Source organism: Xiphophorus couchianus, chromosome 6 (genome assembly GCF_001444195.1).
Source record: "Xiphophorus couchianus chromosome 6, X_couchianus-1.0, whole genome shotgun sequence".
In the NCBI taxonomy this organism is placed as follows: Eukaryota; Metazoa; Chordata; class Actinopteri; order Cyprinodontiformes; family Poeciliidae; genus Xiphophorus; species Xiphophorus couchianus.
This window is the reverse complement of record NC_040233.1, coordinates 10,985,003-11,012,062: the sequence shown is the minus strand read 5'-3', so window position 1 is coordinate 11,012,062 and position 27,060 is coordinate 10,985,003. Positions and strand designations below refer to the sequence as shown.

At 38.5% G+C, this 27,060-nt stretch overlaps 1 protein-coding gene across 2 annotated transcripts in view; it reads left to right on the top strand.

The window, feature by feature from the left end:
* Nucleotides 1-418: 418 nt before the first annotated feature.
* Nucleotides 419-27,060, top strand: part of dnah9l (dynein, axonemal, heavy polypeptide 9 like) — a 30,486-nt gene continuing 3,844 nt past the window's right edge. Inside the window, exons 1-70 of one of the 2 annotated variants that reach the window (XM_028021602.1) lie at nucleotides 419-679; nucleotides 1,175-1,252; nucleotides 1,325-1,380; nucleotides 1,467-1,587; nucleotides 1,687-1,856; nucleotides 2,985-3,207; nucleotides 3,297-3,413; nucleotides 3,617-3,703; nucleotides 3,816-3,974; nucleotides 4,088-4,171; nucleotides 4,275-4,433; nucleotides 4,574-4,696; nucleotides 4,870-4,992; nucleotides 5,403-5,627; nucleotides 5,721-5,939; nucleotides 6,092-6,259; nucleotides 6,342-6,467; nucleotides 7,832-7,939; nucleotides 8,023-8,154; nucleotides 8,234-8,394; nucleotides 9,245-9,401; nucleotides 9,514-9,659; nucleotides 9,756-9,872; nucleotides 9,963-10,101; nucleotides 10,523-10,615; nucleotides 10,721-10,915; nucleotides 11,278-11,355; nucleotides 11,556-11,688; nucleotides 11,909-12,036; nucleotides 12,239-12,387; nucleotides 12,484-12,634; nucleotides 12,718-12,849; nucleotides 12,947-13,120; nucleotides 13,202-13,406; nucleotides 14,478-14,643; nucleotides 14,762-14,864; nucleotides 15,007-15,144; nucleotides 15,248-15,349; nucleotides 15,512-15,673; nucleotides 15,829-15,912; nucleotides 16,192-16,301; nucleotides 16,395-16,557; nucleotides 16,696-16,819; nucleotides 17,112-17,254; nucleotides 17,353-17,514; nucleotides 18,289-18,348; nucleotides 18,433-18,606; nucleotides 18,692-18,838; nucleotides 19,118-19,231; nucleotides 19,386-19,529; nucleotides 19,733-19,915; nucleotides 20,038-20,043; nucleotides 20,148-20,249; nucleotides 20,747-20,881; nucleotides 21,019-21,192; nucleotides 21,303-21,435; nucleotides 21,568-21,670; nucleotides 22,310-22,432; nucleotides 22,833-23,037; nucleotides 23,173-23,337; nucleotides 24,172-24,312; nucleotides 24,449-24,619; nucleotides 24,693-24,815; nucleotides 24,910-25,103; nucleotides 25,276-25,424; nucleotides 25,637-25,764; nucleotides 25,875-26,012; nucleotides 26,150-26,239; nucleotides 26,348-26,539; nucleotides 26,619-26,738. In XM_028021602.1, coding sequence (XP_027877403.1) covers nucleotides 419-679; nucleotides 1,175-1,252; nucleotides 1,325-1,380; nucleotides 1,467-1,587; nucleotides 1,687-1,856; nucleotides 2,985-3,207; nucleotides 3,297-3,413; nucleotides 3,617-3,703; nucleotides 3,816-3,974; nucleotides 4,088-4,171; nucleotides 4,275-4,433; nucleotides 4,574-4,696; nucleotides 4,870-4,992; nucleotides 5,403-5,627; nucleotides 5,721-5,939; nucleotides 6,092-6,259; nucleotides 6,342-6,467; nucleotides 7,832-7,939; nucleotides 8,023-8,154; nucleotides 8,234-8,394; nucleotides 9,245-9,401; nucleotides 9,514-9,659; nucleotides 9,756-9,872; nucleotides 9,963-10,101; nucleotides 10,523-10,615; nucleotides 10,721-10,915; nucleotides 11,278-11,355; nucleotides 11,556-11,688; nucleotides 11,909-12,036; nucleotides 12,239-12,387; nucleotides 12,484-12,634; nucleotides 12,718-12,849; nucleotides 12,947-13,120; nucleotides 13,202-13,406; nucleotides 14,478-14,643; nucleotides 14,762-14,864; nucleotides 15,007-15,144; nucleotides 15,248-15,349; nucleotides 15,512-15,673; nucleotides 15,829-15,912; nucleotides 16,192-16,301; nucleotides 16,395-16,557; nucleotides 16,696-16,819; nucleotides 17,112-17,254; nucleotides 17,353-17,514; nucleotides 18,289-18,348; nucleotides 18,433-18,606; nucleotides 18,692-18,838; nucleotides 19,118-19,231; nucleotides 19,386-19,529; nucleotides 19,733-19,915; nucleotides 20,038-20,043; nucleotides 20,148-20,249; nucleotides 20,747-20,881; nucleotides 21,019-21,192; nucleotides 21,303-21,435; nucleotides 21,568-21,670; nucleotides 22,310-22,432; nucleotides 22,833-23,037; nucleotides 23,173-23,337; nucleotides 24,172-24,312; nucleotides 24,449-24,619; nucleotides 24,693-24,815; nucleotides 24,910-25,103; nucleotides 25,276-25,424; nucleotides 25,637-25,764; nucleotides 25,875-26,012; nucleotides 26,150-26,239; nucleotides 26,348-26,539; nucleotides 26,619-26,738 — 9,768 coding nt within the window. Of the gene's footprint in view, nucleotides 680-1,174; nucleotides 1,253-1,324; nucleotides 1,381-1,466; nucleotides 1,588-1,686; nucleotides 1,857-2,984; nucleotides 3,208-3,296; nucleotides 3,414-3,616; nucleotides 3,704-3,815; nucleotides 3,975-4,087; nucleotides 4,172-4,274; nucleotides 4,434-4,573; nucleotides 4,697-4,869; nucleotides 4,993-5,402; nucleotides 5,628-5,720; nucleotides 5,940-6,091; nucleotides 6,260-6,341; nucleotides 6,468-7,831; nucleotides 7,940-8,022; nucleotides 8,155-8,233; nucleotides 8,395-9,244; nucleotides 9,402-9,513; nucleotides 9,660-9,755; nucleotides 9,873-9,962; nucleotides 10,102-10,522; nucleotides 10,616-10,720; nucleotides 10,916-11,277; nucleotides 11,356-11,555; nucleotides 11,689-11,908; nucleotides 12,037-12,238; nucleotides 12,388-12,483; nucleotides 12,635-12,717; nucleotides 12,850-12,946; nucleotides 13,121-13,201; nucleotides 13,407-14,477; nucleotides 14,644-14,761; nucleotides 14,865-15,006; nucleotides 15,145-15,247; nucleotides 15,350-15,511; nucleotides 15,674-15,828; nucleotides 15,913-16,191; nucleotides 16,302-16,394; nucleotides 16,558-16,695; nucleotides 16,820-17,111; nucleotides 17,255-17,352; nucleotides 17,515-18,288; nucleotides 18,349-18,432; nucleotides 18,607-18,691; nucleotides 18,839-19,117; nucleotides 19,232-19,385; nucleotides 19,530-19,732; nucleotides 19,916-20,037; nucleotides 20,044-20,147; nucleotides 20,250-20,746; nucleotides 20,882-21,018; nucleotides 21,193-21,302; nucleotides 21,436-21,567; nucleotides 21,671-22,309; nucleotides 22,433-22,832; nucleotides 23,038-23,172; nucleotides 23,338-24,023; nucleotides 24,073-24,171; nucleotides 24,313-24,448; nucleotides 24,620-24,692; nucleotides 24,816-24,909; nucleotides 25,104-25,275; nucleotides 25,425-25,636; nucleotides 25,765-25,874; nucleotides 26,013-26,149; nucleotides 26,240-26,347; nucleotides 26,540-26,618; nucleotides 26,739-27,060 lie in introns of those variants that run through there. The other variant, XM_028021603.1, reaches the window with a different exon arrangement.

The window sequence follows — 27,060 nt, the reverse complement described above, 5'->3', positions numbered from 1 at the left end:
TCTCTGAAGAAATGGATTCCCAGAGCTCAATACTGCCTGGATCTTGTTTCACGGTGGAGATGCATTGGATTTTTTTGAAAGAGTATCACAGCAGAGGGTGCTGAATATATATCCAGAACACATATAGATTGTTCTTTAGGAAAACATTGAAAAGCACTTTTACTTTCTTTCCGATGTATATTTATGTACTACTTGTTGTTGCTCTGTCATGTAAAATCTCCAGAAAATCTATTACAGTTTGTGGTTGTCAGGTAAAAAATTTAAATGGTTAAAATGGGTTTAAATACTCTTGCTAAGCATTGTATTTGTAAACCAATAACTTTTTTTGTTCACTGTGATCCAGGAGAACCAGTCTCTGCTAGGTGTGATGGATCAAAGCGGCTGTGAATGGCGTGCATACACAGAGTACGTGGACCGGATGATCGTGACAGGTTTCTCCAACGCAGTACGCTGTTCCCTGCAGTACTTCGTGGACAACACAGATGCAGCTCAACGCATCACCCCCCTCTTTGAAATAAAATTGATACTCAACAGCAGTGAAATGACCTTTGACCCTTCACTGGACTTGAGTCACGATGGAAACTTCTACGATATTGTGGACAAAATGGTGACCAACATTGCAAGTATGGGATCCTTCATACTCAGAGTGGCAAAACACAAGCAGATGGATAACTATCAGGTACTATACATTTAGATTATGTATTCACTGTGAAAGCATACTGCCTTATAGAAATATTCATCTGATTTTCAAATCTTTCAAAATCTGAAATTTGACACTTGGATTAACTCTCAAGTGTCTGTGAGAGTTAATCCAGCAAACATTCCCCAAATGAACCAATAAACACAGGAGTAGGTCAGGGATACATTTGTAAAGACGTTTGGAGCACTGTTAGTTTATAAAACGATATTCCAAGGTTTCAAACTTGAAAATGTATCTATTTTTACAGCTCCTATGCTATCTTATAAAAAAAAATGCTAAGACAAGTCAGTTTTTCAGAACATTTTTAATCCAATTAACACTAATGATTTGTTTTGTGTTAGTCACAGTTACTGTATGACCTAAAATGGCAAAATAAAATACATACTTGTGGTTGTAAAGTATCAAAACTGAAATGGTTTCTATGTATGTGAAGTTTTGTAAAGCCCTATATTACCCCGATTTCTCATCCTTTAGTTTGACATAGATGAAATGGAGGATTTGTCAGAAATGTGTCATATTATCCGCTCACGGGCACGAGGCGCGGTCGCCAAGGTGATTCTCTTTTCTAGAGACTTATGTATTATTTATTTAGTACACAACCATAAACATTGTTTTGATTTTCAGGTCAGGGAATATCAGGCATCATTTTCTAGCTACCGCTACCTTTGGACTGACGACAGGTCAGATGATTTGTTTTATGAAATATCCTCTTTGCAGAGATTTATATTTATTTATTTTGTCTTCCTTTTTTATCTCGCTCTTTCAGGTCTGAATTTATGAGGCAGTTTCTGCTTTATGGCCACGTGTTAAGCACGGAGGAAGCCGAGCTGTATGCTGACTATGAACTGAAAAAGACCCCACCCACCTTAGAAAACTTTAAAGATCAAGTGCGTTCCACTTATGTGACTTAATTGTTCATACTGTTATTCTAGCACTCAGAGAACTTAATAATGCAATGAGAGTAACTGGATAATTTCCTCATCTAGATTAATCTTTTTGAGTCTCTGTATGTTCGGGTGAGCAAAATGGAGGACAGGATGGTGTTTTGTGGCTGGCTGCAGCTGGACATCTGTCCCTTCAAGCACACACTCATGAATGTCATCAAAAAGTGGAGCTGGATGTTCAAAGAGCACCTTCTGAACCATGTAAATCAAAGGTGAGACAAACACAAACAAGGACTTCTTATTCACCACAGAAATCATTTGCAGAAATACAAAATAGTTATAGAAATTGGTTTTGAATATTTAATGTGATGGTCATAATTTGGACCATTGCCAAAAATCCAGACTTTAGATATGACAATCAAGATTAATTTTGCCTCAAAACCCCCCAATAAGTGTTCTTTTCAAGGTCTAAATTTTTATACATATATACAATTACTGCAGTCTTTCTTCCTTTTCCATATCAACAAATATTTTTGACCCAACCAGCATTTTGTCATGTCATTCTGTTCCAGCGAGGGTTTTATCTCAGTTTAGAAAGCTGCCCCAGTGTTCTGACAAAGAATTGCCAATAAAGCTCTTAGATTCATCATTTATATCCAAAGATATATTTAACTCAATTCACATTCTCACCCATCTCTTCCTCCTGCAGATTTTAGGTGGAGGAGTTTAGTTCAGAGCTAGGCTAACATTAGTTTGTGTCTGTCTTAATGTGAATCATTGATCATTTTTCTTTCCCAACACATTTCAGGGGGGGTTCAGTTCATCTTTGGTTGACAAAGGTTGCAAAAAATGTGTTCTTCTGTGTCATAAGCTTAACTGTTTGTTTTCCATGTCCTAAAACCTAAGTTTTTCTAAGATTTTCTTTCTTTTTTTATTTTAGGATTCGTCACCATTTGCTTTCCATATAGATAGATAGATAGATAGATAGATAGATAGATAGATAGATAGATAGATAGATAAATCTTTGTTGTCATTGTCACAAGAACAACGAAATTTAAAAAGTGCCATCAGTCAGTGCATATGCTTAGTTCCTCAGTTTTAAAATTCCTTAGAGTTTTGTTCTGTTCTTTCGTATGTATTTACGCTTTTCTCTAAATTCTTGTCTTTAGTTTTATTTAATTCTACATCGTAAGAGACTCCCTGTTTCTTTTTTCTCTCTTGGTTCACCATCTGTGGTATTGGAGCTTTGCATCTCTGCAAGTGTTAACTTCTGTTAACTTGTCACTGACAGTTTTCTGTGTCCCCTGATTAACCCACTAGGCTTCTTCAGTGTCTCAGCTTACCTTATTCTGTATGATAACATATGAAATATTTGTTTTACAATCTTTATTATTTCACAGTGTGAAGGAGCTGTCCCATTTTATGGAGGACACAGCTGGAGGTCTCTCTACAAAAGTATCAGATGGGGATTATGCAGAGTTGGTGAGCATAATGGGACACCTCATGGCCATCCGAGATAGACAGCTCAGTAATGAACAGCACTTCAAACCTCTCAAGTCAACTGCAGAGCTACTCAAGTCCTATGGTCAGCAACTTCCAGAGAGTGTCTACACACAGCTGGAGGTTTGTTCCAGTGCAAAGTCTGTTTACAGAAAGGGCTTTGTGCGGCCATCAGTGCATGAAATTCTTCACTTCTGTTCTCCAAAACATAGGAGCTGCCTGAGAAGTGGAAAAGTGTCAGAAAAATTGCCTTCACGGTCAAACACGAAGTTGCACCACTGCAGTCAAACGAAGTTTCAGTGATACGCAGAAAATGTGTTCGGTTTGAGGTGAGGCTAGGTGTGAGCAAGGTCAGCTGTCGGTCTGGAAACCACCCACAAGGAGCTTGATATCTGATACACCTAAATAAGCTTTTGTCCTTCCTTTCCTACATTATTTATGTGACCCAGGTACCAGGGTCTGCACATTTGTAGACTTTGAAATTGAAGCAAATTTACATGCATCATAGATTTTCCAAATGTTCACATTTTAGGTGAAGCAGCTTGAGTTCAGAGAGAGATTTCGTACTGAATCGATCTTCAAGATCAATGTGGAGGAGCCATATGACCTTATTGATAAGGTAAGCCATGGAAAAGGTTCATTTGCAACATATTAAGAAAACTGTTATAATAATGAAACTTTACAAAGTAGCAGAGGTGCAACAGCCTCTGAACCACCAACTTTCTCTCTAGTGTCATCAGTCAGTTGCAGGGATTGAGATGGAAATGAAGAACCTGCAGGACACGGCTGATTTATTTGAGGTCAGCTTCCCTGAGTACAAACAGCTGCGCCAGTGTCGCTCTGATATCATACTTGTCAAAGCAGTCTGGGACATGATCATTTTTGTAAAGGTACAACCTATTAGACATAAAAGATATTCTAATAGTTTTTCTTAAATAATCTTTTAATACTGTGGTTTAGAAACATTTTCTAAAATTTGCCCAAAAAAACTCTTCAATACTAGACAAGTATAAAAGAGTGGACAAAAACTCCATGGACAGAGATAAACGTTGAGCTGATGGACATGGAGCTCCGACGTTTTGCTAAAGTACGTGATGCATATATTTAAGAAGCCAGACCTGTTTTAACTTGTGGTAGTGAAAAACGTGTTCACTTTCATGCTCTCACTGCACTGCTGCTTCTCGTTGCAGGAGATGAAGATGCTAGATAAGGAAGTGCGAGCGTGGGACGTTTATCTGGGTCTAGAATCAACCGTGAAAAACCTGCTGACCTCTCTGAGAGCAGTCAACGAGCTGCAGAACTCTGCCATCAGAGAGAGACACTGGCAGCAGCTCATGAACACTACAGGAGTATGAGAACCGATACGCTCCCGCTGTGCTGCGATTCTGCATGCTTAGCATGCATCTGTTCTGCAGTTGCAGGACTTCTCTCTAGGTTCAAATATTCTGATCACAACCACAGCACAGCAAATCTCCTTTATGATCCTCAGGTACGGTTTGTGATGGGAGAGGGCACCACCTTGGGGGACCTGTTAGAATTACAGCTACACCGTGTAGAGGATGAAGTTAAAAACATAGTGGACAAAGCTGTAAAAGAAATGGGCATTGAGAAGGTAGGAAGCAGGGAATTGATGCTGTTTGAATAAATAAAAAATTGCCGAATATAAACTTAAAGAAAAGTTGCATGTTGAGTCTACCTTGTTTCAAAGAAAATACATGGGTGTCAATATGAAAATGTCAAAATTGCTGTTTTATCCCGTTTGAACTATATCCATTTGAAATATAGGTACTGGCAGAGATAACACAGACCTGGAGTGTTATGTCGCTGTCATATGAGACTCATAACAGCACTGGAACACCTTTGCTCAAAGCTGATGAGAATCTAATCGAAACGTTGGAGGACAACCAGGTTAGTTCGTTATATGGATTCATTACAGCATCGTTCTGGTGGAGGTTCTCAGACTTCCAAGACTTGACAATCCTAAGTGAGTAAGTGGAATGCAACCTCCTGTTTCTTCAAATCTTCAGAGCTTTCTTTTTTTCAAAAGGCTTAAAGCATCAGCCTCTATTCATACCTCTGCAGCAAAAGTGTCAGAGGTATGAGTACATTTCTAAGGCAATACATAATTTTGCTTTGCATTTCTGTTAAATAAACAAACTATGCTCAACCACACTTTGATCACTTTGGTCGCTCTTTGAAATCAGTTATCCAATCATCAAAAAATAAATAAATAACAAGAAGAAGATGCTGAAATGTGTGACTACATCATAGCAGTTTTCTACAAGAGCTGTGAATCTACCATATTCACTTACCCTCAGGTGCAACTCCAGAACATCCTGATGAGCAAATATGTGGAGTATTTCCAGTCAGAAGTGAGTGGATGGCAGAGGAAGTTAATGGTGGCTGACCTAGTTATCTCAACCTGGATGTCTGTTCAGAGAACTTGGGCACACCTGAACAGCATTTTCACCAACAGCGATGACATTCGCTGCCAGCTGGCCAACGTTGCAGAGCTCTTTCAAGGAATTCACACTGACCTTCAGGTCAGTGTGAATTCAGCCTAACACGCATTTATACTTTTCTTTTTTGTGTGTGTGTGTTTAAATCTCCTCATCTTGTTTTTTGTCTCATTTTAGAGTTTGATGACTGAAGTGGTGCAGGACAGTAATGTGGTGAATGTAACCAACAAGCTTGGCTTCCTAGACAGCCTGGAAACCTTACAGCAGAGGCTATCTGTGTGTGAGAAGGCCCTAGCTGAGTATTTGGAAACAAAGAGACTCACATTCCCCAGATTTTACTTTGTCTCAGCTTCAGATTTGTTGGAGATTGTGTCAAAGGGAACACAGCCCAAACAGGTGCCAAAATTTATTGGTATTGTCTTAAAAACAACCGATCCATAAAATGTTACCGCAGTGCATTCATAAATAATTTTGACTCAGTATGTGTGCGGAGTACTAAAGTGTGCTTCATCTAGATTTAAATGAAGAAAACTGGGTGTAATTTTCAGGTGACCCGCCATTTATTGAAGTTGTTTGACAACATAGCAGACCTTCGCTTCAAGGACTCAGACGAGGCCGGAGAAGAGGATGAAGATGGAGTGGCAGTTGCTATTGGGATGTACAGCCGGGAGAGAGAATATGTTTCTTTCTCAGAGCCATGTATCTGTGAAGGACAGGTAAATTATACATCTATAAACAAAACTTATATATAAATATATATACATGTCTATCAATTTATATAACCTCTTGTTCTCCCAGGCAGAGTGTTGGTTAAATGCCCTGGAGAGCAACATGCGCTGTACAGTCAGGAAAGAAATACAGGAGGCTGTTGGTGCCTATGAAGACAAACCGCGAGATCAGTGGCTTTTTGATTATCCTGCACAGGTTTGTGTTTTTGCATATTTGTAGATTTTGAAACACAGATTGGTTCTCTTTCATTAAAAACAGATGTGGATTTGAGTAAAGAAATTATGGTTGGAAAAGTTCCTCATTTGATATTTGAAGCCATACCTATATTGACCAATGTCAGCATAAGAAGATTAAATAATTGATAAAGGGGGTTGACAGCTTGAGGCAGTCATGATTTATGTCCCATACACTTTTTTATTTTCAGCAGCCACTCCTGCAAAATTTGAGCCATGAATGAATGAGTTTTAAAATCCCCACAAATGTTGTATAATAGCTTATTATTTTAACATAATATTTTCCAAATATGAGTGTTTTACATTCACAAAACAAAAGTCCTGGATCAGGTGTCACACTGAGTCTGGTACATGGAGCAGTGTTATTCCACCTAATCCAAGTCAATTTCTTTTGTATTTTGTAGCCCATGTGGCTTGAAAACGTAGAGTTTAATAGTTCGATATAATTCGCTGTTATTTCTGAAGTGTCCTATCAAGTAAGCCTAATACAAACTAAATAAGTGATGTTATTTTTTCATAATCCATGTTTGACTTAGTTAAATCTAAATGTTTTTTAAAAGTCTGATATGTAACTCCCTGAAATCTACAGACACCATGTCAAATTGAGTTTTTGATTTAGCAATAATTTGATCATACAAAACAGTCTCTAATTCAAAAAACCCTTACTCCTCTTCTTTATCCTTCATACAGACTGTTTAAATCTCCTTACATGCTAGACATGATCTTGTAGTATTTAATTTTATACCTGGACTGTTTGTAATTAATAAAAAACACAACCCAAATTCATACAATAACAATTGTTTTTAGTGCAGGACATTTGCATCTGAGAAGACCTGGGCTCAGTAAGAACTGTCTATAAATATTTCCTATTTTAGGAACTTAATTTTTTCTATAATCCTCTGATTTGTCAAATCAATTAATTCTAAGTAATGTAAAAAATTTCCCATTAAATTTCATTTTACTGCTGCAACTAAATTAAGCATATCCTGTTATGCAATAAGCCCTTATAATCTTAAAAGCAAATTTCCATAGAAAAATTATTTATCAAACATAACCCATAATAAAAAAATTATAATCCTTGCAATTTGTGTAAAAGTAACTGTATCCTCAATTTGTGCTTTTTGCACATTTGACAAGTTTAGTTCTATTCAGTATGTTCTACGCAACATTAAACAATGTTAAAAAATGTAGCAACCGTTGTTTTGTATGTAGGTTTTCAAGCCACAGGTTCATTGGCAAACCCATTCCTCGACCAGACCTTTATTAAAAGTTAGAGAAGTAAGACCCTATTGTTGCATGTTCTGTTTTCTTTTTTCCCATAAATAGGTATCATTAACTGGTAGTCAGGTGTGGTGGGCCACAGATGTGGGTATTGCCTTTGAGAGGGTGGAGGAAGGATTTGAGACAGCTCTCAAAGACTACAACAAAAAACAGGTAGGGTCAGAAAGTCCGAATTTTTTCAGACTGGTGGGTCTACAAAGAGGCACTTCTAATAAGTGATTTTTGTCAATTTCAAGATCACACAGCTCAACTCACTGATCCACATGTTGCTTGGGGATTTAAGTCCTGGAGACAGACAAAAAATAATGACCATCTGCACCATTGATGTTCACGCTCGAGATGTGGTTGGCAGTCTCATCACTCAAAAGGTATCTGAAACACCTTATTTGAATGATAGACATAAGAGTTATTTGAGTCTACTGTTGTTTTACTGTGTTCACCTGTTAGGTGACGAACGGACAGGCATTCGCATGGCTGTCTCAGTTACGGCATCGCTGGGATGAAGAAACAGGACACTGTTGTGTCAACATTTGTGACGCCCAGTTCCAGTTCAGCTATGAGTACCTGGGAAACACAAACAGACTGGTTATCACCCCACTTACTGATAGGTAGTAAGCCTCTGTTGTAAGCTCCACTCATGATATTCTCATATCTAGTGATATTTATTTTATAGAAAGTAGATTTTAAACCTGAAGGAGGTATTAATAATGGGCTTGCACTGCAGGCTTATTAGAAAGTAGAGTCCACATTGAAATACATATTACCTTGAAATAGATAAGTATTCTTGTTTTTCCTACAATGCCTTGCAAAAGTAGTCATATGTTCCAAACCTTTTTCACATTTATCATGATGCAACCATATATCTTTATGTATTTTATAGGTATTTTGTGAGTTAGACCAGAAAAAGAAGAGCATAACGAATTTTAGGGGGGTATGTCTTTAAATCCTTTGCAAATTTAGCTAGTTAAATCTTTACCAATTAACTGCTCAAACTCGAGCATTTTGGGTAGAAAGCAGCAGAGAACATATATTTTAAAGTCTTGCCTAATATACTCAGTTATACTTTGGACTTTGACTGGACCAATGTATCATGCTTCATTTTGCTCCTGCTGTTTATATAGCTGTTGTCTTGCCGGACGATAAACCTTAACCCCAGTCTCAAGTTTTTCCTTTTCTATTCATCTTAACAACAGCTCTCACCAGCTTCTTTCTCCATTTGTTCATCACATTAAATATTAAAAATAAAATGGTTGTCTAACATGACAACATGTGAAAACGCCTAAGTGGTATAATTACTTTTGCAAGTTAATATAGGTACATTTTTCTACTATGATTAATATCGATGGATATTCAATACTTTTATTGTAATGCCCAGTGGTCAAAATCCACATTGTTAGGATCCTGGATTTTGACTTTGCTTTCTGTATCAATTTTAAATCTCAACACTACCACAATAAGGTGTTACATAACCCTGACCCAGTCCCTCCATCTGACTATGAGTGGCGCCCCATCAGGCCCGGCTGGCACCGGTAAAACAGAGACAACTAAAGATCTGGGACGCTCCCTTGGTATCATGGTGTATGTGTTCAACTGTTCAGAGCAAATGGACTATAAGGTATAAACATCAAACATGTTCTTCCCAATTTCTGTTGTGCCAGTTTTTCCTTCATTTTTTTGAAATGAGTGATGCTATGTATTCTGCATCTTTCTCTTTTCTGTGTCCTCAGTCCATAGGTAATATTTATAAGGGTCTGGCTCAAACAGGAGTGTGGGGCTGCTTTGATGAATTCAACAGGATCTCAGTGGATGTCCTGTCTGTGGTAGCTGTGCAGGTCAAGACTATTCAAGATGCTGTGCGCAACAAAAAACAGAGGTATGCATGTATCTATCACGGGTGTGTTGTATTTTTTTATTGGCTTTGTAATGTTGGGGGCGGGGGTTGCCCACATTAATTAATTTATTCTTGCAGGTTTCAGTTTCTGGGTGAGGAAATTGAACTGAAACCAACAGTGGGGATCTTCATCACTCTGAACCCAGGCTACGCTGGAAGGGCAGAACTCCCAGAAAACCTTAAGGCTCTGTTCAGGTCTGATATCAAGATAAGTAGAGGCTTTCAGTGCAAAGGTTCATATATACGAGAAATTTCTTATCTCTTGCCTAATTGCCCAAAATTCAGGCCCTGTGCAATGGTGATCCCAGACTTTGAACTGATTTGTGAAATCATGCTGGTGGCTGAAGGGTTCATTGATGCACGTCTGCTGGCACGCAAGTTCATCAGTCTCTATACTCTGTGCAAAGAGCTGTTGTCAAAACAGGTATGCACATAAAAACATATAAAATTCCCTGACCTAAAATTTATTTGAAAAATGGTTTGGCATGCTCTTAAAAAGTTGTATGCGAAGATGATTTTATGACTGATTGTCATTATTTACGTTTTAGGTTGGGGATTTAATCTAATTTATCAGCTATCAGCTTAACAACTGTAGTATATCCTGGTACATGTTGTGTTTATATTCCAACTCTTTCTGTTTCCCCGTTTGATAAACTAAAATAAAGAAAGAGCAAGTTACTGTGAATACTATTATCACTGTTATCCATTGTCAGAGTTTTACTTATCTTTTGTGTTTACACATTTGAATATAGACTTATCAGACTGACATAATAAAATACACCTGTTAGTATGCTAATTGTTAATTGTGTTTGACTTACACAGCCTATATTTCCTTATTTTTTTAGGATCATTATGATTGGGGTTTAAGAGCTATAAAATCAGTCCTGGTTGTAGCTGGGTCCCTGAAGCGTGAGGAACGTAACAGACCTGAAGAACAAGTGAGCCTCACTTCTGTTTCTGACTGAAACAGCTGCTTTAATTTACATAGTGATATGTGTTTTACCCTTTGCTGACAAATTCAAGCTTCAACACTTTTTCTTCAGGTGCTGATGCGAGCTCTGAGGGACTTTAACCTGCCGAAGATAGTGACAAGTGATGTGCCCATATTCCTTGGGCTGATCAGTGACTTGTTTCCTCAGTTGGATGTGCCCAGGAAGAAAGATCCCACTCTGGAAAACGCCGTTCGTCAGTCAGTCAGTGAGCTGCGTCTCCAAGCTGAGGAAAATTTTACCCTTAAGGTTTGCAGTTGTACTGTACTCTTTCCACTTTTGATGGAATGACTGAATAGAGGTTGGTGATACATTCATTGTATGAGATATGTTTTAAACCAACTCTGTGCTGCAATTTTCTCCACAATGTTGACCTCAACCTAAAAATAAATTAGTTTTTAATCTAATAAAATGTGAAAATGGAGAGTGGGATGCACTCCACATACAAACACACGCACATATGTGTATATACACACACACTGTGGGAGTCAAGTAAAATGTAAAAAATTTAAGATGTTAACATTTACTTTCACTTTGAAGTTATATTGGACTGTATTTGTTTAACTGTATAAAGTGCTGCAATTAATATTTGCAGGTTTATGTGTGCTCAGGTGACTCAGTTGGAGGAGCTGCTTGCTGTCAGGCATTCTGTATTTGTCGTGGGTGGGCCTGGAACTGGAAAAAGTCAGGTTAATAACCTCATCAATGGCAATAAAAACAAAACAACATTTTTGTTTTAATTTTTAAAGACTTTTCCAGTGTTTTAACCTACCTAGTACCTAATCGACATATTTGTTGACATATGTTATTTTATTAAATTAACTGTGACGGTAGATTTGTTTTCTTTGTGTTTGTCATTTTTGGCTTTTGTTTTTTGTTTATTTTGCAGATCTTGAAGACCCTCCACAGGACATATTCTATCATGAAGAAGAAGTCAGTATGGACTGATATCAACCCCAAAGCTGTAACCACAGATGAGTTGTTTGGATATCTGCATCCTGCTACCAGAGAGTGGAAAGATGGTGAGAGGCTTAAACACTTTTTACAAAGAGTTTTATAAACACAGATCATAGTCAAAATAAACAGAGATCCCATTAAATTTGAGTTATTCCAGTTCATAGCATAGTTAATTCTTAAACCTTGTTTGAGAATTACTGAAACATGATATAAACATTAGGGGTTTTTGTTGTTTGACAGTTAATAGATTTTGCTCCATATTAAACTCATTATTTCTTTCATTAGGTCTTTTCTCCAACACCATGAGAGAGTTGACCTCAGTGACCCAAGATGGACCAAAATGGATTGTTTTAGATGGGGACATTGATCCCATGTGGATCGAGTCACTCAACACAGTTATGGATGACAATAAAGTGAGACATCATTCCTTGTTAATTAATACAAAGTTTTTTATTTTAGTGTTTTGCTACAATATATGTTTGCAGTAGTTAGAGAAAACCACATTTTACATTTTAGGCATATTTTTATTTATATTTCATTCCAAGTCACTGAATTGGGATGTTGTTCTTTCAGCATATATTGTATACTTATACTTCCAGTCCTCTTACTCTTCAGGTTCTGACTCTTGCCAGTAATGAACGGGTAAGTTTGTCTTCCTCCATGCGTCTGCTCTTTGAGATCTCCCATTTGAGGGCGGCTACCCCAGCCACAGTGTCCAGGGCAGGAATACTCTTCGTCAACCCACAGGACCTTGGCTGGAGCTCGTAAGACTCCAGGGATAACCTTAAACTCACACCATAAAGTATTTAGTAGTTGTTCTTCAGTCTTTTGGTTTTTGATTTATACATCGCATTTCACAGGTATGTGGCAAGTTGGATAGATACCCGACAGGTCCAATCAGAGCGAGCCAACCTCACCATTTTGTTTGATAAGTATGTGCCTTACTGCTTGGAGCAAGTCCGCTGTAACCTGAAAACCATCACCCCCATTCCAGAACACAGCATGGTACAGGTTGGTCTTCTCAATATTTCCAAGTCAGAGGCTTGTGTTGTCCCTTCAAATACACTGTACATCTCTATATTTTGGTCAATCAGACTCTCTGCTCCTTGCTGGACTGCCTGTTGACAGAGAACAACACTCCACCAGACTCCCCTCGAGAACTGTATGAGATCTACTTTGTCTTCGCCTGTGTCTGGGCCTTCGGAGGCGCTCTCTTTCAGGATCATGTGTGTAGTGATCAAGTAATCACATGATCATGAACTGACATTAATACACATTATTAAACCACTTCACACAATTGTGTTTCAATTATATCCATTACAGCTGAATGATTACCGCACTGAGTTCAGCCGCTGGTGGTCTAAAGAGATGAGAGCTGTAAAGTTTCCTTCTCAAGGCTCAGTCTTTGACTATTACATTGATTCTGAGACGAAAAAGTTTACACCTTGGAGTGAGAAAATGGTGCTATTTGAGCTGGAACCTGATGTCCCATTGCAGGTTTGTGATTGTGATTACAAATATTCTACATGTTAATGTCAGAGTCATTGATTTAAGGTAACATGGAACATCTATTTTTAGACAGTGCTGGTTCACACCCCAGAAACCATCTGTCTAACGTACTTCATGGACTTGCTGCTACAAAAAGGAAAACCTGTCATGTTGGTGGGCAACGCAGGCGTGGGCAAAACCATTCTTGTGTCTGATAAAGTCAGCAAACTAAAAGAAGACTTCATGGTGGCAAAAGTGCCCTTCAATTATTACACCACATCAGCCATGCTACAACGTAAGAACCGCTACAAAACTAGAAATGGTTATAAGACAATACTGGATTATCAAACTGAAACCAAGAATGGAAGTATGATGAGTTTAGAAGGATTACAGTGCCTTGCAGAAGTATTCAAACTCCCTAAATATTTGTCTTGTTAGCTACAGACTTCAATGTATGTTAATTGATTTTTATGCGGTAGTCTATTAAGAATTACCGCATAATTGTGACATAGAAAAATTATACACAGTTTTCACGTATGCACATTATAGAGCCACTTTTTGCTGCAATTACAGCTGTCAGTCGGATTGGATGGAGTATAGTATCTGTGACCATTAAGTTTCAAGCCTTATTAAAAAACTTTAATAAGCTGAATGTTCAGTGTTGAAGTCGAACCTTCTCCTCTGTCATAAGTCTTTTGTTCCTTGGAACATGTTTTCTTCTAGGACTGATCTAAAGGTAGCTCCTTTCAGATTCCTATCACATTTGGCCAACTTCCCTATTCTGTGTTGCCATGGTGATTGTGACTGTCAGGATGATGTACACTTGTGGGACCAGAGTACCTTCTTCTTAATGCTTGCTTTGTCCCCTAGATGGCCTGCTGCCAACTCTATGTGAAACTACCTTTTTTTCAACATCTCTTTTATTTGCTAGTCTTCCAAAAAGTTCACTATTTGTTTGTTTAGTCCGCAACAAATAGTGAACTGTTAGCAGATCCTCCCACATTAATTGTGGATCTCTGCCATTCCTCCAGTTACAACAATCCCCTTAGCTGCTTTTTAAAAACATAATCATTTGGTTGCACTGGATTGTGTTCAGGATTATCAAAATAAAAAGGTTTTGAAAACATTGCAGGCCACGCTTTTAGATCTTAAATGTGTAAAAGAAATTGAAAGATGTGGTTTTATTTCCAGTTGAAAGTTATGTAATACTTTGTGTTGGTCAATCACATAAAATCCCAGAAAATATATTACAGTTTATGGTTGGAATGTGACAAATGTTGCAGCTCATTCCCTTCAGATGTTAGTGGCTAAATTGTGATATGTACCAAATGATGGCTTATTTTCTAAGTCTCTCCATGTCCTTCAGGTGTTCTGGAGAAACCTTTGGAGAAAAAAGCTGGTCGTAAATTTGCTCCTCCTACCGCTAAGAGGCTCATCTACTTCATAGATGACCTCAACATGCCTGAGGTGGATGCGTATGGGACTGTTCAACCACATACACTCATTCGCCAGCATCTTGACTATAGTCACTGGTAAATATTGCAAGACAGTCAAAGAGCACCACTGTTTAAATTTATAGCTACAGTTCACTCCAGCATCTTACCTAGAGTGTGGTGGTTTATCTAAATCTAAATCACTGAAATGTCTTAGGTATGACAGACAGAGGTTGGTCCTGAAGGAAATACACAACTGCCAGTATATCACCTGTATGAACCCTACAGCTGGAAGCTTCTCTATCAACCCCAGATTGCAGGTACAGTCAGTCACAGACTTTATTGAATCCTTTACTCACCATAATTTACTTGCGCCATTATATTGGCAGTTTGAAGGATTTTAGTTGAAAAAGTAAAAAAATTGCAATAGTAGTAACAAAAATATGTTTTTTTCTTTTCCAGAGACATTTTGCAGTGTTTGCAGTACATTTCCCTGGTGCTGATGCATTGGCTACCATCTTCTCCAGCATCCTATCAGCTCACTTCCTTCAAGGAGGATTCAGCTTTGGAGTCTCTCGCTCAGTTGGAACTCTCATTCAGGTTCACACCTACAGCTTCATAGCAACATTTGTCTACTTATTCATTTGGACATGTTTCAGTAGACAAATCTTTAGATTATTTTTGTTGTTGTTTTCTCATCTAGGCAGCTATTTGTCTTCATCAAAAGATTAGCCAGAACTTTTTCCCAACAGCCATACGCTTCCATTATATCTTCAACTTGAGAGACCTCTCCAATATATTCCAGGTAGAAAATAATGTACACCGTCATTTCATCCTCTACCAAATCTGTAAAAATTAAGAAAAAACAAACACCTGGAGATTTAGATTGCTCAGTTGATCATTCAGCAAAGTTAGAACTTTTATTAAATGTAATCTGATGTTTTTCCCATGATTTCTTGGTGCATAGGGTATCCTCTTTGCCCTGCCAGAATGTATCCGTTATCCCATGGACCTGGTCCATCTGTGGCTCCATGAGAGCTCCAGAGTCTACTCTGACAAGCTGATGGAGGAGAAGGATGTTGAACTCTTTAATAAAATATTGCTGGACACTGGGAAAAGATACTTTGAGGTAAGGGCGAATGCTTTTATCTTTATATTAAGATTTCTGCATAGTCATAAAATATTCTGGAAATTTAGGTATTTTCAAAGATAAGAAAACAGACTATGAAAAATATATTTCTATTTCCACACTTGAGTCTTACTCTTACTGTCATTTCTTCTCAGGGAATAGATGAGTCCATGTTTATCCATCAGCCTTTGGTGTACTCTCACTTTTTCCAGGGAGTAGGAGAGCCACGTTATCACCAGGTATGACATTATTCACTCATGTATGTCATAAAACTCATAGCCTCTTCAATGAGGTAGTTTTAACAGACTCCTAAGCAAGAACAGTTTGCCATCACTCTGAGATCTTGAGGCTAAAATTATGTCGTCATGTCCCTCCTTAGAATAGTTGCATCATAATTTGCTAACTGAATAATTTTCTCTTTAAAAGGTTAACTAACTGCTGTTGTTTTTCTGAATGTTGCTTTGGTGGCACCAGCACAGCGGATCTTTAAGCAACTCTGTTGTTTTCTCGATTGTCAGGCTTCAGACTGGGAGAAACTTCAGAAGACACTGGCTGATGCTTTGGAGCATTATAACGAGCTTCATGCCGTCATGGACCTAGTACTGTTTGAAGAAGCGATCCAACATATGTAAGAAACCTGTGCAGACTCCTGTTTGTCAACTTTAGCTATGGATCTATACCAGCCAGGCAATTAGTGTTCAATTCTTCTGTTTTGATTCAGTTGTCGGATCAGTCGCATCCTGGAGGCCCCTTATGGTAACGCCCTTCTGGTGGGGGTAGGAGGCAGCGGAAAGCAGAGTCTGTGTCGACTGGCTGCATTTCTTAGCTCACTGGAGGTATTTCAGATCACACTACGTAAAGGATATGGCATCAATGACCTGAAGGTGAACACACCAAATACAAAACACATCAAAGTCTGTCACCCATTTTTGAGCTTCTTTTCTTACAACCATATATCAGAAAGTAACAATATATTTCATTGTCTTTCTTACTTTTATTATCTATGTTTGAACAATCTGCAGAGTGATATAGCTGCCTTGTATATAAAAGTGGGAGTGAAAAACATTGGAACGGTATTCTTACATACTGATGCCCAGATTCCAGATGAACGCTTCCTGGTGCTCATCAATGACATGCTGGCATCAGGTTTGTTTACTGTTCTTTTAAGGCACCAAGGTTGTCAAATGTGATCAGCTATATTTGGGTTTTTAGCCTAGTGATTATTTTTTGTAATGTTCAGCATAGCAAGGTTCTTTAAGTAAGGCTAGAAGGTAAAACAAAATTTTAAAAATCTCAGAACTGGACCATTTTTTGATAGCTATAAACAATTTTAAGATTTTTGATTCAGACAACTCTGTTGATCAAAGCAGGTTATTTATTTTATGTTTTAGGCAATAATAGAAAAAATTGATTCTTTGCATATATATGTGTGTTTCAGGAGACATTCCTGACTTGTTCAACGATGAGGAAGTGGATATGATTGTAGCATCGATCCGCATGGAGCTAAGAGGATTAGGACTCACAGACAGCAGAGACAATTGCTGGACCTTCTTTATTGAGCGAATAAGAAGACAGCTTAAGGTCTAAAATCTCATCCATTAAATTTAATTACTTCACATCTCACAAGTTCTTGCTTACTCTTCTTTAACTAATGTTTTAACATCATTTTTGTTCTTCAGGTGGTCTTATGTTTCTCACCAGTTGGATTCACGTTACGTACACGTGCGCGGAAGTTTCCGGCTCTGGTTAACTGCACTGCAATCGATTGGTTTCACCCCTGGCCCCAACTTGCTCTGCAGTCTGTCAGTACTACATTCATAGATAAGATACCAGGACTGGAGGTGAGAACATATTAAAATACAGAAATACCTCCGAAAAGTAGTAATAACAAATGACCTTTTTCACATTTCATTAAACTACAATGAGTAAAATCAGAATTAATTAGTGGGATTTTATATGGTTGGCCAACACATTATTGTGCATAAAGGTACAAATATCTACAAAGTGAGAAACACTCTTGTCTTCAAGCCCCATAAGTCAATATTTAAAATCCCTCTAACAATAATAATGACTACAAGAAATTTGGAAGACACCAACTAGAACTGCCATTTAGTTTATTCCCTCTGTCGTCCCATCCCCACAGCATGAAATTGGCATCACCAGGTGGTTGTGATGTTTTAGCTCTCCTTCACTGGCAACATTTAATCTTAATTTCTCTCATATGAGTAGAGAATTGCTTTCTACATATTGTTGTCCCGTTCATGATTTGTGGCTAAACTGTATATGAAACCTAATGTAACTTTAATTCAATAATAGCTTTCTTCCTACCATTCTTCTGATTTTCATTTTTAGTTGTGCTGTATTTTTATGCTGGTTTGTGACCTAAAAAAACAACATAGAACAAACTGAAATGTTTTGGTTGCTATATGTAAATATGTGAGAAAGTTCAAGAGGCGTACCTTTGCAAAATATAATAGCCTTTATAATAACAATTTTAATAGTGGAAGGGTTGTATGCTCATATTTTTTGTAGATTTTGGCAAACCAAAACATAATTTAGGATTCATACTGTTTGTAGTTATTTTCTCAATCTATTCCCATGCTCATTCTGCACAGCCTGAAATAAGGGTCTCCATTAGTGACTTCATCTCCTACGCTCATACGAGTGTCAATGAGGTGAGAATAACAGCAAAGCTCATTAGAGATGATCGATCTTCATATCTTTTTACGAGCGTGATTTACTGGTTGGTTCTTTAAAAGGTGAGTGTTAAGTACCAGCAGAATGAGAAGCACTTCAACTACACCACTCCAAAGAGTTTCCTCGAGTTCATGAAGCTGTACGACAACCTGCTGGGGAAGAAACGCAGGGAGCTGTCCCAGAAAATGGACAGGTTAGAGAATGGACTACAGAAACTCAAGAATACTGCGTCACAGGTCAGAAAATGTGCATGATACACAGAAAATACTAAAATATGTTATCTGCTCCTTTTTAATTGTTTAAAGTATTTATATTTGCTAGGTGGAGGATCTTAAGGCAAAGTTAGCAGTGCAGGAAGTGGAGCTGTGGCAAAGAAACTCAGATATCGAAGCTCTGATTGCCAAGATAGGACAACAGACTGACAAGCTTAACCAAGAGAGAGCTGTGGCTGATGCTGAGGAGCAAAAGGTATATAATGTGTAACATAATGGTCTTTATGTGAATCGTATTTATGCTTCTTTAATACTTTGCCACCAGCTAATTATTGTTAGTACAACACAGTATAAGGTTTATTTAATATCACTTTTTTCTCTAAGAAAGTAAAAACATTTAACTTTTGCTACAATTTAAATTTCATGAGTTGCACCAGATTATATGTCGCTACTTCATCTCTGCAGTGAAAGGGAAGCAGTTAAGGGGAAGCAGAGTGGCACTGTATATAATCTGTAATTTTTCATAATTATTTAGGTGGAAGCAATTCAAGCTAGTGTGACAAAGCAGCAACAGGAGACAGAGGACGACTTGGCCAAAGCTGAACCCGCTCTACAAGCAGCTAACACAGCTCTTAACACACTCAATAGGGTAGTAAATCCAAATAAACTCTGCTTACCTCACTCTGTAATTGATGCATTTATCAAATGTCATATTGTTTATAAATTATTTGATGTCTTTCAGTTTAAAAATGCAAAAGATGAAGTCACAAGCATATGTGTTCTTGTATATCTGTGTGATCCAGTTGAATCTGACAGAGCTCAGGACGTTTCCCAACCCTCCAGCTATTGTCACCAACGTCTCGGCAGCTGTTCTGGTCCTGCTGTCCCCTCAGGGCCGAATCCCCAAAGACCGCAGCTGGAAGGCCTCCAAGACGGTTATGAGCAAGGTGAAGCATTACGTGATGTTCATCAAGCCAAAACATATAAGAGGGCATCAGGTGGCAGTTACTAAATTTTGAGCCTCCTTCATATTGTCGGTTTCCTCATGAGCCTCATTAAGTCAGATAAAAAATAGCACATGCAGGAATCAGAGTAGAATTTGTGTGAAGCTGTGTTGTTATTCTGATCTGCAAAAGCCTTTGCTGTCCAGATTGATGACTTCCTGCAGGCTTTGGTGAACTTTGACAAAGAGCACATCCCTGAGGCCACTGTGAGGTGTGTAAGAGACGACTACCTCAAAGACCCAGAGTTCAACCCAGAGTTTGTGCGACAGAAATCCTCAGCCGCTGCTGGTCTCTGTGCCTGGGTGATCAACATCATCCACTTCCATGAGGTGCACACAGAAACCCCAGCTGCAACAAATATTTCCTTCCACCCAAGCTAAGTGAAAGGTGATGGGTTTGAGTTGTTATTGACAGATGTGCTTCTCCCTAAATTTTGTGCTGCCTTGGACAGATCTTTGTAAGTGCCTCATCTTCTCCATTTTATTTTTTATTCATGGTGAAGATAATTGTGTTTGAGATTTGTTTTACTCAATAAGATATGAAGTATGTGTGTTTGTCTAGGTATCCTGTGAGGTGGAGATGAAGAGGATGTGTCTTTCTCAGGCTAATGCCGATTTAGTAGAAGCTGCTGAGAAACTAGAAGTCATCAGGAAAAAACTTTCAGTGAGTTCCTTTCTTTTTTTCTTGTTTTTTTTTTTTGACTCATGTTTAAATGTTGGGCTAACTAAACCATAACCAAAAATATTCAAGCACAATTTAGTTTTATTTGCAGAAATGCAGCATATTTTTACTTGGTTCCTTATTTTCTATAGCATACAAGTTTTTTGGTGTCCCCATCAGGTTTATTCATTGGGAAATAAGACTTTGCCCATGCTTCTTTCCAAACACTCTTAGTCAGACCAGATGGAGAGCTGTGAACATAAATCATACATTGAATTGAATACATCATGCACCACTATTCGCTCATTTTTATTTGTGAAATATTAAAGCTTATGTTATATACCACTGTATATTGGTCGATATAAAATCCCTTTAAAGCACTTCAATATTTTCTGGCTGTAAGTTGACAAAATGATTATTTAAAATCTTTTGAATACTTTAGTAAGGGACTACATATTTTGCCATATTAAAATATGTAAGATAAATATGTTTGGCTGTAGGAGCTGGATGGTAACTTGGAAACACTGACAACAGCTTTTGAGAAAGCCACAGCAGAGAAACTACGTTTTCAAGAAGAGGTGAACCGCACCAACAAGACAATAGAGCTGGCAAATCGGCTTGTCAAGGGGTTAGAGGTGGGCACACATCTAATAACATCCATGCATATTGAATATGAAACAGACATTTTCATGAATACTCCATGTCATTCTAAAGCTATACAGTTTGAGTATATTCATAAAGTTTGGTTTATACTTTTGTGTTTGTGTTCCAGAGTGAGAATGTGCGCTGGGCCCACTCAGTGGCTCAGTATCACGAACAGGAGGAAACCCTCTGTGGGGACGTACTGCTAACTGCAGCTTTCATCTCCTACGCCGGCTCTTTCTCTAAAAAGTACAGGCAGGAGTTGCTGGACAACCTCTGGATGCCATTCCTGCGCAGTCAGAAGGTTCTGGGTGTTCTCTTACAAGTGCTGTATGATTATAGAAAGTTAAGTCTGTGCTGTTGTCTAAACCTCCATCTTGTTTTGAATACTCACCTATTTTATCATTTCACCAGGTACCCATCCCAATGGCAGGGGGCTTGGATCCAGTGTCGATGTTGACTGATGATGCAACAGTGGCCCAGTGGAACAATGAAGGATTACCAGGAGACAAAATGTCCACCCAGAATGCCACCATTCTCATCAACTGTAAGTAGAGGTTTAAGATGTTCTCCATCATCTGATCACAGTGAATACTTTTCTGTTTCAGTACGAATAGTGAAGAGGAAGGTTGGCTTACCAGTGCTGGGACAACTCCAGGTAACATGTGCTTTGCTGCAGGTGAACGTTGGCCTCTTCTCATTGATCCTCAGCTGCAGGGTATCAAGTGGATCAAGAGTCGCTACGGCAACTCTCTGAAGGTAGTCAGTCTAGGGCAGAGAGGGTGAGTAGTTTCTTTTTTTACTGTACTTAAAGTCTAGTATTTAGTGATTGATCTGTGCATCAATGACAGTTTGATTATGTGTCAACAACAATATTCTGAATTTCACTCATGTATCTTACTTACAAATTTTTGAAAATAAGTTATGTGTATACAGCACCTTCGTAAAAGTATTCATGCCAGTTGAACTTTGAAAAGCATCCACACAGCATGATGCTGCTACCACCGTTTCACCATGTCAGGGTGAAACAGGGTGTTTTCAGGATGATATGTGGCATTAGTATTTCTCCATTTTGTAAGCAGGTGAACTTATTTATTTTCATCTCATCTGATCAAACGTGTTTGCTGTGTCGTCTTCATGGCTGCATGGAAAACCTGTTCAAAAGACTCCAACAATGGCCTTCTTTTGTTTTCATATAATTTTTTGTTCCCTTCACAATTATGCACTGTCTTGTCCATCCTAACGAAATACATTATAGCTCGATATAAAAAAGCTTAAAGCATATTAACCCATTTGAAAGACACTTGTAAAGGAAGTGCACAAGACTTATCATTGCTCTGTAGAGCAACATTCGACACATTTTCTTTCATTCAAAGGTGCATTTGTGCAATATTCCCTCATGATGTTCATTTATTCTTCAGGTATGTAGACGTTATTGAGCAGGCTGTGGTGGCAGGTGACACTGTGCTTATTGAAAACCTGGAGGAAACTATTGACCCAGTCATCGACCCTGTACTGGGGCGACACACAATAAAGAAGGGCAGGTAACAGACTGATACCAACATGAGAATACATGTTTATGTCATGTTCCGTGTTTTTCTGTGTATTCATTTATTGTTTTCTGCGTCCGTGAGTCTCTTCATTGTCCTGTCCTCCCCTTAATTGTTCCCAGGTGTGTCTCGTTTCTGTGATTACCCTCCCGTTTATTTAATGCCACCTGTGTGTCTGCGTCTCTGTTGGGTCCTTGTCAATTTGTTGTCAATGTGCGTGCTGCCGGTTGTTTGGACTGAGTTTCACCATTAAAATGTATTATTCATCTTACCTGGGTCCTCTGCGTCTGCCTCACCACCCCTCACCGCACCGTTTCATGTCAGTTTATAAGAATCTTTAGTTTCTTTCATTTGAAAAAAAATCTCCTCTCATTTTCTCTCTTCTCTGCTGCAGCTGCATAAAGGTGGGGGACAAAGAGTGTTTCTTCCACCCAGGGTTCAGACTGATTCTTCACACGAAACTTGCCAACCCGCACTACAAACCAGAGATCCAGGCCCAGACCACCCTCATTAACTTTACAGTAACCAGAGATGGGCTGGAAGACCAGCTCCTGGCCCAGGTGGTGAACCAGGAGAGACCAGACCTCGAGCAACTGAAGGTGGGCTAAAACAGAGTCTTTTGCTTTACCATTGGCCGGTTTCAATTTTGTTTAGAAGAAACCTTTTACAGTCATTTACAATTAGTATAATCAAAGCTTCTTTTAATGAGTTTTTATTTATTTTTTCTTCTGCAGAGTGAACTTACATTACAACAGAACATGTTTAAGATCGAACTGAAGCTTCTGGAGGATGAGCTGCTGACCAGACTCTCTGCAGCAGAGAGTAACTTTCTTGGTGACAACGTGCTGGTGGAGAAACTCGAGACAACAAAACACACTGCTGCTGAGATTGAAATGAAAGTAAATGGACAGATTTTTAGTTGATGATTCCAGAGGCTGATGTATTTAATGCAAAAGCTATTTTGTTTTGTATGTAGCATGATTGTTTTCATCCTGACTGAGGAGACGAGACAGAAAATGTTTGACTCAGGCTTGAGTCTGGCTTGTTGCTGAAGTTTGTTACCCATTTACTTTATCTGAGGTTGACAGTTTATGGCAGATGGTTGAAACTTGGAATACAATTGAGTGTTTCAACAATAACATATTTAAAACTCTCATCCAAGCTGATATTTGGAACAAATAAATTAGGCTAACCATTTTGCTGAAAATTTAAGAAAAATGCTTAAAGGTTTAGTCCATTCCTGGAAAATAACCAATTGCCCCATAGAGCCACCTGTCCCAGTCATCAGTGATGTGAGCTTCATCCAAACAGATATATCAAGTTCTTCCATGAAAATAACCATTTTTATAATCTCTAATTATACTAGGGGTCAATTATCTAGCACAAATTGTGCTAATAGGTTGTTGATAGCTTATAAAGAGAGACTCCTTTTATTCCAGATATTACTAGGGTGTATAAATGAACATGCATGTATAACTTGCCCTATGTGGATGAGAAAAAATCCAACACATTCCAATTTGGACACAAAGTTCTTGTTTTTATTTATCATATTGTATCATATTATTCCATGATAAAAAAAATGGTTTGAATGCATTATTGAAAGGTCAAAGTCTATCGAAGCTTACCTCTATGATGTATGCATGTAAATGTCTCAACTGCGTGTTGTTTACTTTATATTGATAGGTGTGTTTATCTTATCTTTCTTCATGCTTTTTGAAATCCCTCTCTCTTAGGTGCTGGAAGCTAAAGTTAACGAAGTAAAAATAAATGAAGCCAGAGAGCACTATCGTCCTGTTGCAGTCAGAGCTTCTCTGCTCTACTTCATCATGAATGACCTTAACAAGATCAACCCCATGTACCAGTTCAGCCTTAAGGTAACCAGAGGGCAAGGATGGGAGTTGACTCACAGTAATAATCTAATAAATCTGATAAGATGCATGAGAAACAGATGACTGTGGTCTGATGAAAGAACTGCAGAAACAACCGCCTCCACATGTTTTGTGTTCTCAGGCTTTCAACATTGTTTTCCACAAGGCAGTGGAGATAGCAGAGGCCTGTGAGGATGTAAAGAGCAGAGTAAACACGCTCATTGAGTGCGTTACATACTCCACCTTCAACTATATCAGCAGGGGATTGTTTGAGAGAGACAAGCTCACGTTTACAGCTCAGCTAACCTTCCAGGTGTGTATTTAAGTCCATATAAAGGAAAAAGATATTTTTTTAACTCTCTATGTTTGTGTTTTCCTTTTCCCAGCTGCTCCTGATGAGCAAGGAGATAGATGTGCGAGAACTCGACTTCCTGCTACGCTTCAACATTGACCACAACTATGTCAGTCCCCTTGACTTCCTCTCCAATTCAGCATGGAGCGCCATCAAGGTTCACATCTGCAGACTTACTGGGCTTGTTTGTGCTGTCTGTGAATAAACCACAGCTTAATCAGCTTCATATGCTGTTGCCTGTTTGTGCCAAGGTCATGAGTTTTACTGATGAGTTTCGGGGTCTGGATCGGGACATTGAAGGTTCACCCAAGCGCTGGAAGAAGCTAGTTGAGTCGGAGTGTCCAGAGAAGGAGAAGTTTCCCCAGGAATGGAAGGGAAAAAGTTCCCTTCAGAAACTGATCATGATGAGAGCCCTGAGACCAGACCGGATGACATATGCTCTTAGGTGATCTGGGTTTTATTTTTATTTTCTTGCCTTTGTGTTTTTACCTGGCTTTTTTTTTTAGGTATTGCTTCGTGTTTGCATGAATATGAAATCGACGTATATGGTTCTTACTTTTTTGCATCTATTCTTAAAAGAATTAGCCTTTTGTACACTTCTTTGTTGTATATTGTAGGAACTTTGTGGAGGAGAAGCTGGGAGTTAAGTACACAGAGGGTCGAAAGTCAGAATTTGCTAAATCGTTTAGAGAAAGTGGTCCTGCCTTTCCCGTGTTTTTCATTCTCTCACCTGGAGTGGATCCACTAAAAGACGTGGAATCATTGGGTAATAAACACAAAGAAGCATGCATGCACAAATCAATTACCTACAGTGTTTTGCAAAACATAACCCACCTATTGGGGACAATAGCACTGTGTTTCTACACAGAATTGCCTGGTCATTATTTCTTTTTTTTTTTTTTTGTTCAATTTTAATCGTTAAATTTATGGATTTTCTGTTTTTCCATGCATTAAAAAAACATCCATGTGTGTTCCCAGGAAGAAAGCTGGGTTTCACTATAGACCTGGGAAAGCTTCACAATGTGTCTTTGGGTCAAGGACAAGAGAGTGTGGCTGAGATCGCTATGGAGAAGGCTGCCATGGAGGGTCACTGGGTCATACTGCAGGTTTGCTTGCAAGAAAATAATGGATAAAAACTGATTTTATGCATATTTATGGTTTTGGTGTTTACACTAAGCTGAGTTTTAAGTATGCTAGAAATGCTGTTTAATTACAGAACATCCACCTGGTTGCTCGCTGGCTGGGCAACCTTGAAAAGCTTCTGGAGTGCTGCTGTGAGGACAGCCATCCAGACTACAGAGTGTTTATGAGCGCAGAGCCAACATCTACTCCCCAAGAACACATTATACCACAGGTGAATTACACGCAGTAGTGTCTTTTTTTCTCTCTTCATACACTGTCTCTGAACCATTTACAGAATAATGTGCCTAAAATGCTAGATACATACATAGGTATTAAATTTAATTAAATTTTTTTAAATGTGTTGCTTAGGGCATTCTGGAAAATGCCATCAAGATCACCAATGAACCTCCTACAGGCATGCACGCCAATTTGCATGCAGCTTTGGATAACTTTGACCAGGTCAGCTTTTCTCTCTGATTTTCACAAAACATATGGATTTATAGTAATACTTTTATTAAATGTTTTCTTGTTGCATACTTTATTAATCACGACCTGGCTACTCTACAGGACATTCTGGACCAGTGCAGCCGCGAGCAGGAGTTCAAGACCATCCTTTTCTCTTTGTGCTACTTTCATGCCTGTGTGGCAGAGAGGAGAAAGTTTGGACCACAGGGTTGGAACAGAAAATATCCATTCAACACCGGAGACCTTACTATATCAGTTAATGTTCTCTATAACTACTTGGAGGCTAATGCACAGGTGCAGCACGTTTTTATTGGGATTGTTTGCGGTGGTACTTGCATTTAGTAGTTATTGAATTGAAATTATATTGACAAAGGTTCCATGGGAGGACCTGAGGTATCTGTTTGGGGAGATTATGTATGGAGGTCACATCACTGATGACTGGGACAGGCGACTCTGCAGGACTTACCTGGAAGAATATATGCAGCCCAACCAGGTTGGTTCTTAAAAATAGGCGACCACATTTGGGTGTATTCTGCTGAAGATGAAATTGACTAAGGACAGACTTGATGTTAACAGTTATATGCTTTGAGACTTTATGTTTTTTAATCATTTATATATTCCAGGCCTGATTGCTTCTGGACGACTTTCTACAGATATTGGAACCCTAAATTACACTCTTTACGAGAATATACTGATGGAGAAAGACCGACAATCAGTTACTAGGTTTATAGGCCAATTACTTTTTCACATAGAAGAAATTTTTGTTTGGACAACTTATTTCCCTTAGTCAAAATCATTATTTAGAAATTGAAATT